At 40.0% G+C, this 14254-nt stretch overlaps 1 protein-coding gene across 2 annotated transcripts in view; it reads left to right on the top strand.

The window, feature by feature from the left end:
• Nucleotides 1–14254, top strand: part of HELB (DNA helicase B) — a 43026-nt gene that overhangs the window by 26188 nt on the left and 2584 nt on the right. For both annotated transcript variants that reach the window (XM_060025177.1, XM_060025178.1), the window contains exons 10-12: nt 258–486; nt 1307–1450; nt 9643–10137. In XM_060025177.1, the coding sequence (XP_059881160.1) occupies nt 258–486; nt 1307–1450; nt 9643–10137 (868 nt within the window). The remainder of the gene's footprint in view (nt 1–257; nt 487–1306; nt 1451–9642; nt 10138–14254) is intronic.

Consider the following 14254-nt stretch of genomic DNA (forward strand, 5'->3'; position numbering starts at 1 on the left):
CCTTTATGCCAAGATTTCTAACTTTGAAAAAATTCGACTGGGAAATGTCACTGAGTTTGAGGTGCTGCAGAAAGTGTAGATAGACCACAACTGAGGGAGCCTGGTTTCTTGTTGATCTTTGGAGAACAAAAGTGATGTAAAGAGACTGTGGAAATAATTTTGAGAACTGGATCAGATCTGAGTAAGAGTCAATGCTTAAAGAAAATGAAATTGAGCTTTTCCCAACTCTGATGCTGTATTATTATTTTCTAACCCAGAAACCATCAGAATAGACTTGAATTTGGAGTTGGTGATAAAATTTGTTGTACCAGGAACGCGTATCTCTCGGACTTACTCCCTGAAAATACCTTCAACAGCCAACAAAATAATGAACTAAAGGCCGGTGGCGAAGACTTTAATGGTACTCCTCATGGTTTTGCTAAAAATAAGCATGACTTTGAAAGTGGTATTCGACTCTGCAATGGAGAAGTATTTTTCATAACAGAGGTAAATGATAACAGAAAAATAGTACCTTTTTACCTATGAGGGATAGATTTAGTTTTCTTTTATTGCCCGAGGATTGATTCAGAATTTAATCATATCAGAGCTGGCATTCTTCTTCTATAATTTTTTGTTAAGGATTTTTGCATCTGTGTCCATGAGGGATCTTGGTTTGTAGTTTTCTAGTGATAATCTTGTCTGGTTTTGGTGTCTGACTAATGCTGGCCTCATAAAGTGAGTTGGGAAGTGTTCCTTTCTCTTACATGTTCTGGAAGACCTTGTGAAGAAACATTTTTAATAAGTTTGAAGTGCTTGAGTAACAAAAACAAGGGACGAGTGACACACTTACTATATTTTACAAAGCATCACTTGCTTGGTTGCTGTGTAAATGTAGGAACTATAGAAGTGGTCACCTTGAATTTGTCCTCATTGTATAAATACACTTTTAAACTTACAAGTTTATTCTTTAAAATCTGTGAGGAAAAGTAAACTCTTTGCAAAAAATACATGCAGACTTACATAGTCAGTGCAAGAAGTGAAATGTATAGTCTTCAAAATAAGAAAGACAACACAGACTGTTCTCCAAAGAGTCAAATTAAGGTTAAATTTCAAGCACCAAAAACTTCCATTTGTGGTTATTAAAATATTTGGGTGTGTCTGTATTCAGTTGATGCTCAAGCATAGATTTTAAGCTTTTTGAAATTCTTAACAATTCTACATGCTATTTTATTTATAAGGTGCTTGCATTTTATGTTCAACCCCAAAACAGACCTTTACAGTGTACATATTTGAAAACATACAAAACAGTTATTTGTTTTGATGACAGGATAAAACTGATATAACTTTTGGAAAGAAAAGATTTTTGACCATTAATAATATGGCTGGCTTCGAAGTAACTGTGGATTTTGGGAAACTAATGCAATATTGTAACATAAAACATGCATGGGCAAGGACTATTCACACTTTTCAGGTAAGAATGGACTTTTATAAAGCAATTTAAATAGCTTGCCAAGATAGAGTATCTTGCATTATTCCTAAGTTTTGTTGCTTTTATTACTTTTTTAATTAGGAAACAAAATACACAAAAGTACAGAAACTACTGTACAGACACTAATGTTTTGCACTCTGCTTCAGAGCTGTCTTTATTTTCTGGATCTAAGACATAGTTAAAGCCTCATCCTGCAGGCCTTCCCGTGTCTCCCAGGAAAAGAGCGGTCAGGACCAGAATAACTGAATTTCCCTCTTGCTTCTGTCTCCAGTGTCACTTGGCATGGCACTCTTACTGATCTTGCCTTTATTTAAAATTTTGATATTTTGTTCATTGTGGATCTTTTTTGCTCTAAATTTTAACTTTTAAATTATTTTCTTAAACTGAAATATAGTTGACTTACAATGTTTCAGGTGTACACAAAAGTGATTCAGTTATACGTGTAAATATATATGGATATATATTTTCAGATTCTTTTTCCATTATTGGTTATTACAAGATATTGAATATATCGGTAGTGCCCTGTGCGATATAGAAGGTCCTTGTTGTTTATTTTATATATAGTAGAGTGTATCTGTTAATTCAAAATCCCTAATTTATCCCTCCCCACCCCTTCCTTTCCCCCTTTGGTAACCATAAGTTTGTTTTCTATGTCTGTGAGACTGTTTCTGTTTTGTAAATAAGTTCATTTGTATCATTTTTTTTAGATTCCACGTATAAGTGATATCATATACTTGTCTTTCTCTGACCCACTTCACTTAGTATGGTAATTTCTAGGTCCATCCATGTTGCTGCAAATGGCATTATTTCATTCCTTTTTCTTTTTTTTTTTTTGACTGCATCGTGCAGCTTGTGGGATCTTAATTACCTGACTAAGGATTGAACCCAGGCCCGACAGTGAAAGCACCGAGTCCTAACCACTGGACCGCCAGGGAATTCCCTATTTCATTCTTTTTTATGGCTGAGTAGTATTCCGTTTGTGTGTGTGTATGTGTGTGTGTGTGTGTGTGTATTATATACACACACACACACACACACACATACACACACACACACACACACACATACACACATACATACCACGTCTGCTTTATCCATTCATGTGTCGATTCACATTTAGGTTGCTTCCATGTCTTGGCTATTGTAAGTAGTGCTGCTGTGAACATTGGGGTGCATGTATCTTTTCAAATTAGAGTTTTCTCTGGATAGATGCCCAGGAGTGGGATTGCTGGATCATATGGTAATTCTAATTTTAGTTTTAGTTTTTTTTTTTTAATTTTTAAAAAATGCAAGTAACTTTATTTTTTGTCCATGCTGTGTGGCTTACGGGATCTCAGTTCCCTGACCAGGGATTGAACCCACACCCTCAGCAGTGAACGTGCAAGTCCTAACCACTGAACCACCAGGGAATTCCCTATTTTTAGTTTTTTGAGGAACTTCCATACTGTTCTCTATAGTGGCTGTACCAATTTACATTCCCACCAACAGTGTAGGAGGGTTACCTTTTCTCCACACCCTCTCCAGCATTTATTGTTTGTAGACTTTTTGATGATGGCCATTTTGACTGGTGTGAGGTGATACCTCATTGTAGTTCTGATTTGCATTTCTCTAATAATTAGTAATGTTGAGCATCTTTTCATGCACCTGTTGGCCATCTGTATGTCTTTGGAGAAATGTCTGTTTAGGTTTTCTGCTCACTTTTTGATTGGGTTGTTTGTTTTTTTGATATTGAGCTGTATGAGCTGTTTGTATATTTTGGAAATTAATCCCTTGTCGGTTGCATTGTTTGCAAATATTTTTTCCCAGTCCATAGGTTGTCTTTTCATTTTGTTTATGCTTTCCTTTGCTGTGCAAAAGCTTTTAAGTTTAATGAGGTCCCATTTGCTTATTTTTGCTTTTTTTTTCCATTGCTCTAGGAGATGGATCCCCCAAAATATTGCTGTGATTTATGTCAAAGAGTGTTCTGCCTATGTTTTCCTCCAGGAGTTTTAAAATATCTGGTCTTACATTTAGCTCTTTAATCTGTTTTGAGTTTATTTTTGTATATGGTGTTAGAGAATGTTCTAATTTCGTTTTTTTACATGTAGCTGTCCCGTTTTCCCAGCACCACTTATTGAAGAGACTGTCTTTTCTCCATTGTATATTCTTGCCTCTGTTGTCGTAGATTAATTGACCATAAGTGCATGGGTTTATTTCTGGGCTTTCTATCCTATTGGATTGATCTGTGTCTTTTTCTGTGCCAGTACCATACTCTTTTGATGACTGTAGCTTTGTAGTATAGTCTGAAGTCAGGGAGCATGATTCCTTCAGTTCCATTCTTCTTTCTCAAACTTGTTTTGGCTATTTTGGGTTTTTGTGTTTCTATACGAATTAAAAAATTTTTTGTTCCAGTTCTGTGAAAAATGTCACAAATGTCAAATTACCAAATGCTGGTAATTTGATAGGGATTACATTGACTCTGTAGATTGCCTTGGGTAATATGGTCATTTTAACAATATTGATTCAATCCAAGAACATGGTATATTTTTCCATCTGTTTGTGTCGTCTTCAATTTCTCTCATCAGTGTCTTACAGTTTTTGGAGTACAGGTGTTCTGCCTCCTTTTTGGTCCTAGGTATTTTATTCTTTCTGAAGTGGTTATAAATGGAATTGTCTCCTAATTTCTCTTTCTGATAGTTTACTGTTAGTGTATAGAAATGTAACAGATTTCCATATATTAATTTTGTGTCCTGCAGCTTTACTGAATTCATTGATGAGTTCTAGTAGCTTTCTGGTGGCATCTTTAGGATTTTCTATGTATACTGTCATGTCATTTGCAAATAATAACAGTCTTACTTTTTCCTTTTCAATTTGGATTGCTTTTATTTGTTTTTCTTCTCTGATGCTGTGGCTAGGACTTCCAAAACTATGTTTAATAAAAGTGGCGAGGGTGGGTATCCTTGTCTTGTTCCTGATCTTAGAGGGAATGCTTTCAGCTTTTCACCGTTGAGTATGATGTTAGCTTTGTGTTTGTCATATATGGCCTTTATTATGTTGAGTTATGTTCCCTTTGTGCCCACTTTCTGGAGAGTTTTTTATTTTTTTAAATTTATTTATCTTGATTGCTGAGTTTCTTGGTGTCCTCTTAAGTTTTGTACCCAAAGCAACTGGCTCATTTGCCCTCCCCTCATCCCAGGCCTTCCCACCCTCCTCAGAGGTGATTTCTGACTTGAATTTGTCTGTTCATATAGAAACAAGGTAACCAAGTTTTACATAAATGGTATTGTATTGATTATATATATTTTTACAACTTCTTTTTTATTTATTTAACCAACTTTATTGGGGTATAATTTACAAACACATTTTAATTACAAAGTGGGATGGGTTTTGATAAATGTATCCCCTTCCTCTACCCTTGTGAGGTAATTACTTTTGATTTGGGAATAATTTTAGATTTATGGAAGAGTTGGGAAGTTAGTACAGAGAGTTCCCGTGTACCCTTCACCCAGCCCTCCCTAATATTAGCATCTTATATAACTATGGTATATTTGTCAAAACTAAGAAACTACTATTGGTACAGTACTATTAACTAAAAAATACACTTTATTTTGATTTCACCAGTTTGTCCATTAATGTCCTTTTTCTGTTCTAGAATCTTATTCTGGACACCACATTGCATTTGCTGCAACTTGCTTTTCAACTTTATTTTAATATTTTTTAATTCTCACAAGTTATTTGTGGCTCTGTTATTTATCTCATTGTTTTGAACTCCTCTCTCTGCCATTGTGTTGTTTTGGTGACAAGGCTGCATCCACTTTCTTTCTTTTTTAATATAAATTTATTTTATTTATTTATTTTTGGCTGCGTTGGGTCTTTGTTGCTGTGTGTGGGCTTCCTCTAGTTGCGATGAGCGGGGGCTACTCTTCATTGCAGTGCATGGGCTTCTCATTGTGGTGGCTTCTCTTGTTGCGGAGCACAGGCTCTAGGAGTGCAGGCTTCAGTAGTTGTGGCTCACAGGCTCACTAGTTGTGGCGCACGGGCTTAGTTGCCCCGCGGCATGTGGGAACCTCCCAGACCAGGGCTTGAACCTGTGTCCCCTGCATTGGCAGGTGGATTCTTAACCACTGCACCACCAGGGAAGCCCCCACTTTCATTTTTATGTAGAAAATTTTATAGGTTAGACTATATCCTCTAATAGTAGGCAAACATTAATTAGCATAGGGTTTTTTTTCCAAAGTGGATGGTGTTTTATTTATTAACTTACCCCACCTCAGTTCCAGAAAGAATTTGAAATGGCTTACAAAAAGTGCCCACAGTTGAGCATGATTTTTTAAAATATAAAGAAATGCATGTCAGGGACTTCCCTGGTGGTGCAGTGGTTAAGAATCCGCCTGCCAATGCAGGGGACACTGGTGTTTGAGCCCTGGTCTGGGAAGATCCCACATGTCGCAGAGCAACTAAGCCCGTGCACCACAGCTACTGAGCCTGTGCTCTAGGTGCCACAAGCCACAACTACTGAGCCCACGTGGCACAACTACTGAAGACTGCACGCCTAGAGCCCATGCCCCGTAACAAGAGAAGCCACCACAATGAGAAGCCCGCGCACCACAATGAAAAGTAGCCCCTACTCACTGCAACTAGGGAAAGCCCTTGTGCAGCAATGAAGACCCAACGCAGCCAAAAATAAATAAATTAATTTAAAAAGAAAAATGCATGTCAAGTGGAAAATAAAGTTAAACATGATAAAAGGATTACTGCCAAGAGTGGATTGAATGCTGATGTGCATACTGTCCTATTTGCGTGTTAATGTAGACTGCAGATTCAGCTTTTAAGTTCCCTTAAGGCCAAAGTTCCCAAAGCGAAGAGAGAAGCAGTCAGTTGACTCTGTCTACTAGGTTAAAGTAAATGAACAAACAAACAGTTGTTGAGAAGGGCAAATATTCCTAGCTGTGAGATCTGGGAGAAATTTCTCCCATGGATTTTTATGATGGGGACTCTGGAATTCTGGAAACTCATACTCTTCAATTTTGGGAAATTTTCTTAAATAATTTCATTATCTCATCCTCAGATTTCTCTGTTTTTTCTTTCTAGAACTTCTACTGTATGGATATTGGACCTCCAGAACTGGTTACCTGAATTTCTTATCAGCTCTCCTATTTTCCAGCTCATTAATGTTTTGCTCTATTGATTTCTTCAGATTTATAATCCAGTTTTTCTGTTGCATTTCTAGACAAATAAGTAGTGAAGGGTTTTTATTACTACTGGGTGGAGATTGGAGTAGATATCTTGCAATGTTCTTTTCATTGAATCTGGCTCTTATTTCATGGTTGAAATAATGTCTCTTACCTCTGAGAACATTTGTGATTGTTGTCTTCTATCAGTATAGTTTGTTCTTCAAGTTCGGTTGAGCTCAACAAAAATGTATTGAGTCAGACTCTCTTCTCTGTGCTTGGTAATAGGTCAGTCCATGAAATAGTCAATGATACTTGACATTATGAGGATTATATTTGGTAAGGAAGAGGATAGAGACAGATGTAATTGAAAAAAATAAGTAAACTATGTATTATGTGAGAAGGTGGTAAATGCTATGGAAAAGGGGTGGGGGTGAGGTGCAGTTGTAATTTTAAATAGGTGTCAGGGTAGGCCTCACTGACAAGGTGGCATCTGAGCAAAGGTTTGAAGGAGGTCATGAAGTTAAACCATGTGAATATCTGGAACAAGAGCATTCTAGGTAGAGAGAACAGCCAAGGCCAAAGTTCTAAGGTGGGAGAGGCTGTCCAGCAGGTTTGAGAAACAGCAAGGAGGCCAGTGTGGGAGAGTGACAGGAGATGAGGTTAGAGGAGTGATGTGGGCCAGGTCACCTCCTGGGGCCTTCTAGGACTGTGTTATCCAATATGGTAGGCAAATCTGGTCCACCACCTGTTTTGGTAGATACATTTTTATTGGAACCCAGTCCCACATTCATTTACATACTGGTTATGGCTTCCCTTGCACTACAAAGGAAGAACAGAGTGGTTGCCATAGAGACCATCCGGCCTACAAAGCTTAAAATACTGATGCTTTGACCCTTCACAGAAAAAGTTTTTTGACCCCCACTCTAAGGTCCATATAGACTTTCAGATTCTAGGTCCACAAACTCATGAAGGGCATTAATGGTTTGTGTCTATTCGTACCAGTTGTTGAGTTTTAGAACAAATTTACAGAAGTAAATAAATAAAACTTGCCTCCTTTAAGAAGTTTGACAGTTCTTAATGATTTGAGGAAGATTTAAGGACATGGGCAAATGATTAATAGCAGGTTGTGAGGTGAAGGTAGGTGCCCGTGTCCCGCTTTCGGAGGACAGCTTTGGCTGACAGTCTAATTTTTATCCTCATTCACTCCATGAGACAACTGATAAAGAACAGTGAGCAAGACAGATGTGGCCCTGCCTTCACAGAGCTTACAGTCCAGTGAGGAGTACAGTTAAGAAGGCAGTTGGTGACAGTCCAGTCAGGTAAAAATACTGTGATAGAGGAAGTACAGGGCGCTGGAAAGTACACGGATCAGGCAGCTAATCCGGAAGTAGGCCAGTTGGAGGCCAGGGACTGGGGAGCACAGGCAGGATCACAAGCAAGTTCTTTGTGCTTGAGGGAGCCTGGCTCATGGGAAGGAAGGGGGAAAGGAAGGAGGGGAAAGGCCAAGGCTGGCTCTTGAAGGGCTGTAGGAGCCATATTAAGGAGTTAGGACTTTTTTTTTTGAGAGCCTGGGAGCCATTAATGGGTTTTAAGCAGAATCTGATGTGACTAGATTTGCATTTGACAAATAGCACTGTGGCTGCTATCTGTGAGGACAGTGTATTGCAGTAAATGTGGGTACAGGGAGACTGATTATGAGGCTATTAGATTTTTCTCAGTGATATTTAATTGATGATTAAGAACTCAGTTAAGTTTAGGTAGACGTTTACCTGTTTACAAAAATACAGTGTAAAGTATAAAGTCCATGGGGGCATGGGGGGATGGTGCTGTATATCTAGCTAATGTGTTTAACATTTGTAGAATTAAGTATCATTTACATTCATTTCTGAGATTCGGCAGCATTGGAAGGAAGTATTTATCAAACTTTTATAATCTGAAGTGTTGGTTTAAACTCTCTGTGTCCAGCAAGGTAGAAGTGCTTGGTATGTGCAAGGTTTTGTTTTTAGTGCAGATGTGTATTTTCTACGTGCCTCGTCTTGTTGTTTGTCTCCCCACAATTCCTCTTTCAGGCAGAGGAATGTGGGAGCGTTGGGAGAGAGAATGGCTCCAACCCCTTCTTAGTTTATATTGGCACTGAAAATACAGGGACTAAGAATAACCACAATTTGTTATTGTTTTCTTGAAATTGTTTTCTCACAGTTACACTGTGACATTGGGCATTTTTCTTGCCTGTAGTATAGTTCTTGGTTTGTTACACCCAAGAAACAAAGGTTCGTCATTCTCTTTTGTCTTATCTTGATAAGAGTAATAAATGGTTCAACACTGGAAAAATACGGAAAGTAGGAAAAAAAATGTCATCCATAGGCCCTCTGTTTGGAAACAGACTGGTTAAATTTTTGGTAGGATTCCCTTCTTGCTTTGTCATTTACTTTGTTTTTGTTACATCTTTATGTGCACTTCGTATTTTTGATCAGAGTAATTTTATTTTGTGTTACATGGTTGTGATCTTTTTTTTATATATATGTATCAAGTTTTTAAAATTTTGTTGTATTTTAAAGCATATCTGATGTTTGTAACATATATAGATACATGATATAGAAAAATAAATATATACATATATATATTTATCTATTTCCTATTATTAGATATTTCAGGTGTCTGTTTTTTGTTATGTAAGTAACAGTGGAGTAAGACATCTATACATAAAGCCCATACAGCCGTTTCAAATTCTTTTATTAAGGGAGATTTAGCACTGCGTGAAGTTTAAAGTTTATTGCTGGGTTTCTACATGCCAGTTTTGGATCTATGACACCCAAACTTAGCAGCGTAATTAGAAAATGAGAATTCCAGGATAATGAATAAAATGGAACCCATCAGATGCATTCATTTGAATACTCTGGCCAGGTAGAATGCTCTTGAGAGCACTTTGAGGACTTGTCTCCTTTCTGCCTTTGTAGACTCTCCAGAGACATGAACCCATTATGCAGTATTAAATCTCCTTCGTGCATTATTTCCCCTCAGGGGTCGGAGGAGAAGACAGTCGTGTATGTGGTTGGGAAGGCGGGCCGCCAGCACTGGCAGCACGTGTACACAGCGGTGACCCGGGGCCGCTGCAGAGTGTACGTCATTGCAGAAGAGTCTCAGCTTCGGAGCGCAATTATGAAAAACAGTGTTCCCAGAAAAACTCGTTTAAAACATTTTTTGCAAAACAAGCTCTCCGAGAGCTGTGCGTCTCCAGCAGAGTCTGCATCCCCATCAAAGAGCTCTGAAGACAGCAGGAGACCCAGCACACGTCCATCAGCATCCCCGCTCCCTACAGCCACAGATGACAGGGTGACAGATTACGTCCCCAGAAGGAGGGCCTCTGTGGCTGATGACACGCTGTTTGCCTTTGCTGAAGGATGGAAATTATCTTCATCTGATGAAGTGCATACAATTGAGGATCCATCACAGTCGAGAGGGTCCAAAAGAACATGTTGCCTGAATGCCACTGCAAGTCCAAACAAAATTCTCATGGTAGGACTGATGTTCAGGTTTTATTTAAATATTGCTGGCCTCAGTGTGCTTATAAATGACTGTGTATTTTTGTTAATGCCACATAGTGCTGCAGGACTTAAAAAACAAGTGTTCCCGTCACCTCTGTCCCATTTCCTCTCTATTTCTATATATCCTGGTGGATCTTAGCTTGACCTTGGTTGGATGTTTCTCCCTCTGCTTGAGGCTAGCACTCTGGACAGCGTCGGTGGAGGGGTGGAGGCGGCATGCCAGCAGAAACTTCCTAGTCTTTCTGCATCTTCTTTCCTCGTCTTCCTCATCACCTTCCCCTTCCTTTCGCAGGCCATGGTCCCATTTTTATCCCCACAGCTCCATTGAAGTGGTTGGTGCCAGTCATCTTCTTATCAACTTCAGAGGCCTTTTCTTAGGTCTCATTCTGGACTTTTCCCCCCTGACAGTTAACATTTTTTTTTTTTTTTTTGCGGTACGCAGACCTCTCACTGTTGTGGCCTCTCCCATTGCAGAGCACAGGCTCTGGACGCGCAGGCTCAGTGGCCATGGCTCACAGGCCCAGCCGCTCCACAGCATGAGGGATCTTCCCGGACTGGGGCACGAACCCGTGTCCCCTGCATCGGCGGGCGGACTCTCAACCACTGCACCACCAGGGAAGCCCCAGTTAACATTTTTAACTGCAGTTGCTGTTGCCACGTTTCCTTCCCTTGGTTTCAGTGTTCCCTTTCCCTCTGACACTTCCCCTCCATCTCTGGCTCATCTCCCCTTCATGTCTTCCCTCCTTTTCTTCCCTTTCTCTGACCGGAGACATCTCCCCCAGGCTCAGGACTTCCTTCCCTTGAGAACTGATCCCATTCTCTCAGTTTTAGCTGTCACCTTTGCACTGGTGATTTGGTCAACAAATAGTTTTCAGCTGTCCATTGCATTCCAGGCACTGGGCATTCAGAAGTTCAGTGGCTTCAGTGGCTCCCTAGCTCCTACTGCATAAATTCCAGGCAATCTGGCTTGGCATTTGAGACCTTCCTCTGTTTGATTCCATCTTTCCCAGCATCATTTCATTTATTTCCCACTATTCCTTTTATTTTTTTCTTCTTCTTTAGTCAATCTAGTCTTCATTCATTCACTACAACTGAACCAAACTTATTCTCATCTCTTCCTTTTGGTTTTTCTTGGATTCCTCCTTTTCTCTGCCTCCTCTCTTTCAGCATTTGAAAAAAAACCCCAAAAAACATAGCTCCTCTGCTAGTCACTGATCTAAATGTTGGAGGGAGAGAAACAGACAGGTCCCTGGCTTCATGGCCATTACATTGTACCGGTGGGTCATAGGCAATCCATACCACAGAAGAGTTTTCAGGTCAAGAAAGATTCTATGAAGAAAATACAGGTAATGAGGTAGGGCATGGTCGGTAGGAATAGGGGGGCAGGAGGTGCTATTCTGCCATGGTGGTCTGGTAAGTCCTTGCTGAGGAGGTTACGTGTGAGCTGAGCACTAAATGATGCAAAGAAGCCAGCCGGTTGAGGCCCTGAGGAAGAGCATCCCAGGCAGAGGGTGCAGAACATGCAAAGCTGAGAAGGAATGACCTTATTGGAAGGGGAAGGGAGACCAGTGTGCCTAGCGAATGAGAAAGAGAGAAACTGTGATGATCTCAGAGAGATAGGCAGAACTACAGGAGGCAGCTGGGACTTTATCCTACTTGCCACGGGAATCCACTGGAGAGCTTTAAGCAAAGGTGCGATATCCTATGATGTGTGCTTGACAACCATCTCTCTGCTGTGGAGAGTGACCTGTGGAAAGGAAGGTGGGAAGCAAGAAGACCAGTCAGGGTTGTCCCAGGGAGAGCAGTGAAAGAGCAGCGAGGGTGATGAGAAGTGGTTGGATTCTTGATGCCTGTTGGAGATGGAGTCTGTTTGACTTGCTGATGGGATGTGAGGGGATAAAACAAACAGTGACCCAGGACGATTCCTGGATTTCTGCCTGAAGCAAGTTGGTGAATTGTAGTGCCGTTTCTTGAGATGGGAAAGATAATAGGAGAGCTGGGTTTGGGGAAGTGGAGAGTTCTCTTTCGGCATGTTATGTTTAAGTTATTAATTAGATGTATATGTGGACTTGCTGAGAAAGGCAGTGGTTGGTAGAGAAGTTTAGAGCCTCAGGGTAGGTTAGGGAGGGAAATGTCCATTTAGGAGTCATTAGCATATGGTGGTGGGTTAATTTCAGGAGATGCCACAGATAGAGGAGGAGGCCCTAAGACTGAGTTCTGCGGGTACTCCTAACTTTCAGAGGTCTGGCAGAGGAGGAACTGGCAAAGGTGACTGAAAAGAAGTATGAGTGAGAGAAAAGGAAGACTAGGGTGGTGGGAGGGGACAAAAGCCTATCTAGGGTGGACTGGTCAGAGACTAGGGGGTGAGAGAGTGGAGGAAGCAGTAGAGGCAGGGTTCTTGAAGGTTGCTATGAAAAGGAGCAGAGAGATAGGGCTGTATCTGGATGGAGGACTCATGGTCAAGGAAGGATTTATTGATTGATTTATTTTGGATGGGTACATTAAAGCAGCCTAGGGTATTGATGGAATGGTCCAATGGAAAACAAGAAATTCATGATTCAGAGAGAGGGGATAATTGTAGGAATGGAGTCCTGAAGTGGGTGAGATGGGAAACTCCAGAGCATAAGTAGGGGAGTTTCCCTTAGATAGGATTGGGGACATTGTGGGTGTGTGTGTGTGTGTGTGTGTGTGTGTGTGTGTGTGTACACACATATATGTATACACATGCATACAATGGAATATTACTCAGCCATAAAAAAGAAAGTGATAAAAGTGGACATAGCATAAAAAAAAGTTTTCCCTTTTTTTCTTCTTCAAAATAGTGGGATCACTGCTGATTCTAAGTTTCATTCAGTACTCGAGATCAACTCTGCTGAGATGGAATTTCCATCTCAACAAAGCATCTTTTTTTTTTTTTTTTTAATTAACTATGTTACCTCTTACAAAGACCCTGGGATTAAATAAAGCTTTTGACCTGGAGCAGAAAACAGAAGCAGTTCCAAGGAAAGAGTCTTTTTCTAAAAGTTTCTTGCTTTTTATTTCTTAGCACCAACATGGGGTGGGGGAATCATGGTTTAGAGGATGGTACGAAGAGAAATTGGCAGCACTATTCATCATCAGTTTTGAGCTTGCCAAAGCTTTTAAGCTCCGGGGGAGGCTAATGTCCCTGAAGGTCTGGAGCGCAGAGTGACACTGGGGGGCTGCCCAGTGTGGGTTGTTCCCACTGCATGATGGCAGCAGTATAAGCAAAGTCCTCTAACTGAAGAGGATGAGTTTTCTCACAAGGTTTGCCACGAGTATGTGGCATTTACAGGAATCCCTAGAGATGAGGAAACTAGAATTCAAAGCTTCAGGAATTCTATAAATTAGGGACCTCTTTGTCTCGTAATTCTAGACTTTCAGATGCATTGAGATGTGTCATTTGTGAAAGATCAAATTCGATGACAAGGGCTGCCCACATATCCATCCTTCACATTTGTATTGCTACATAAGAGCTAAACCAGTATTGAGATTCTACAAATACCAATGACTAAAATACCTGAGCCCCTCCCTCCTAGAAAAAAGCTTTTGCTTTTCTGTCAATTAATAGCTTTGGGTTTGGAGAAAAGTCCTCAAAGAAAATGTTGACCTGATTATTTTTTTTCCTTTTGCCTAGCCTGCCACCATCAAAGAAAAAAAGGGATGGGTGACAAAAATGACCCTTAAAATAAAAACATATGGGTAAAATATTGCTAAAATTTATCATGTTTAAAGCAGGATTTCCAGAATTTTTTGAAAGAAAATGACATTTTTACTTAAAAATAAAAAAAGCTAGGAAAGACGTAATTACATAGTCCCTGAATAAAGAAAGTCCTTGTCTTACTCAGAGTTCCCTAGAGAAACAGAACCAATAGGGTGTGTCTCTATCTATCTATCTATCTATCTATCTATCTATCTATCTAGGCTATTTAATTTAACCTATCTATCTGAGTTTATTTTAAGGAGTTGGCTTATGTCATTGTGAAGGCTGGTATTAGTAGAGTCCAAAATCTGCAGGTGAGCTGGCAGATAGGAGACTCAGAGGAGAGTTGATGTTGCATTTCAAGTTC

This window comes from Delphinus delphis, chromosome 11 (genome assembly GCF_949987515.2).
Source record: "Delphinus delphis chromosome 11, mDelDel1.2, whole genome shotgun sequence".
NCBI lineage: Eukaryota > Metazoa > Chordata > Mammalia > Artiodactyla > Delphinidae > Delphinus > Delphinus delphis.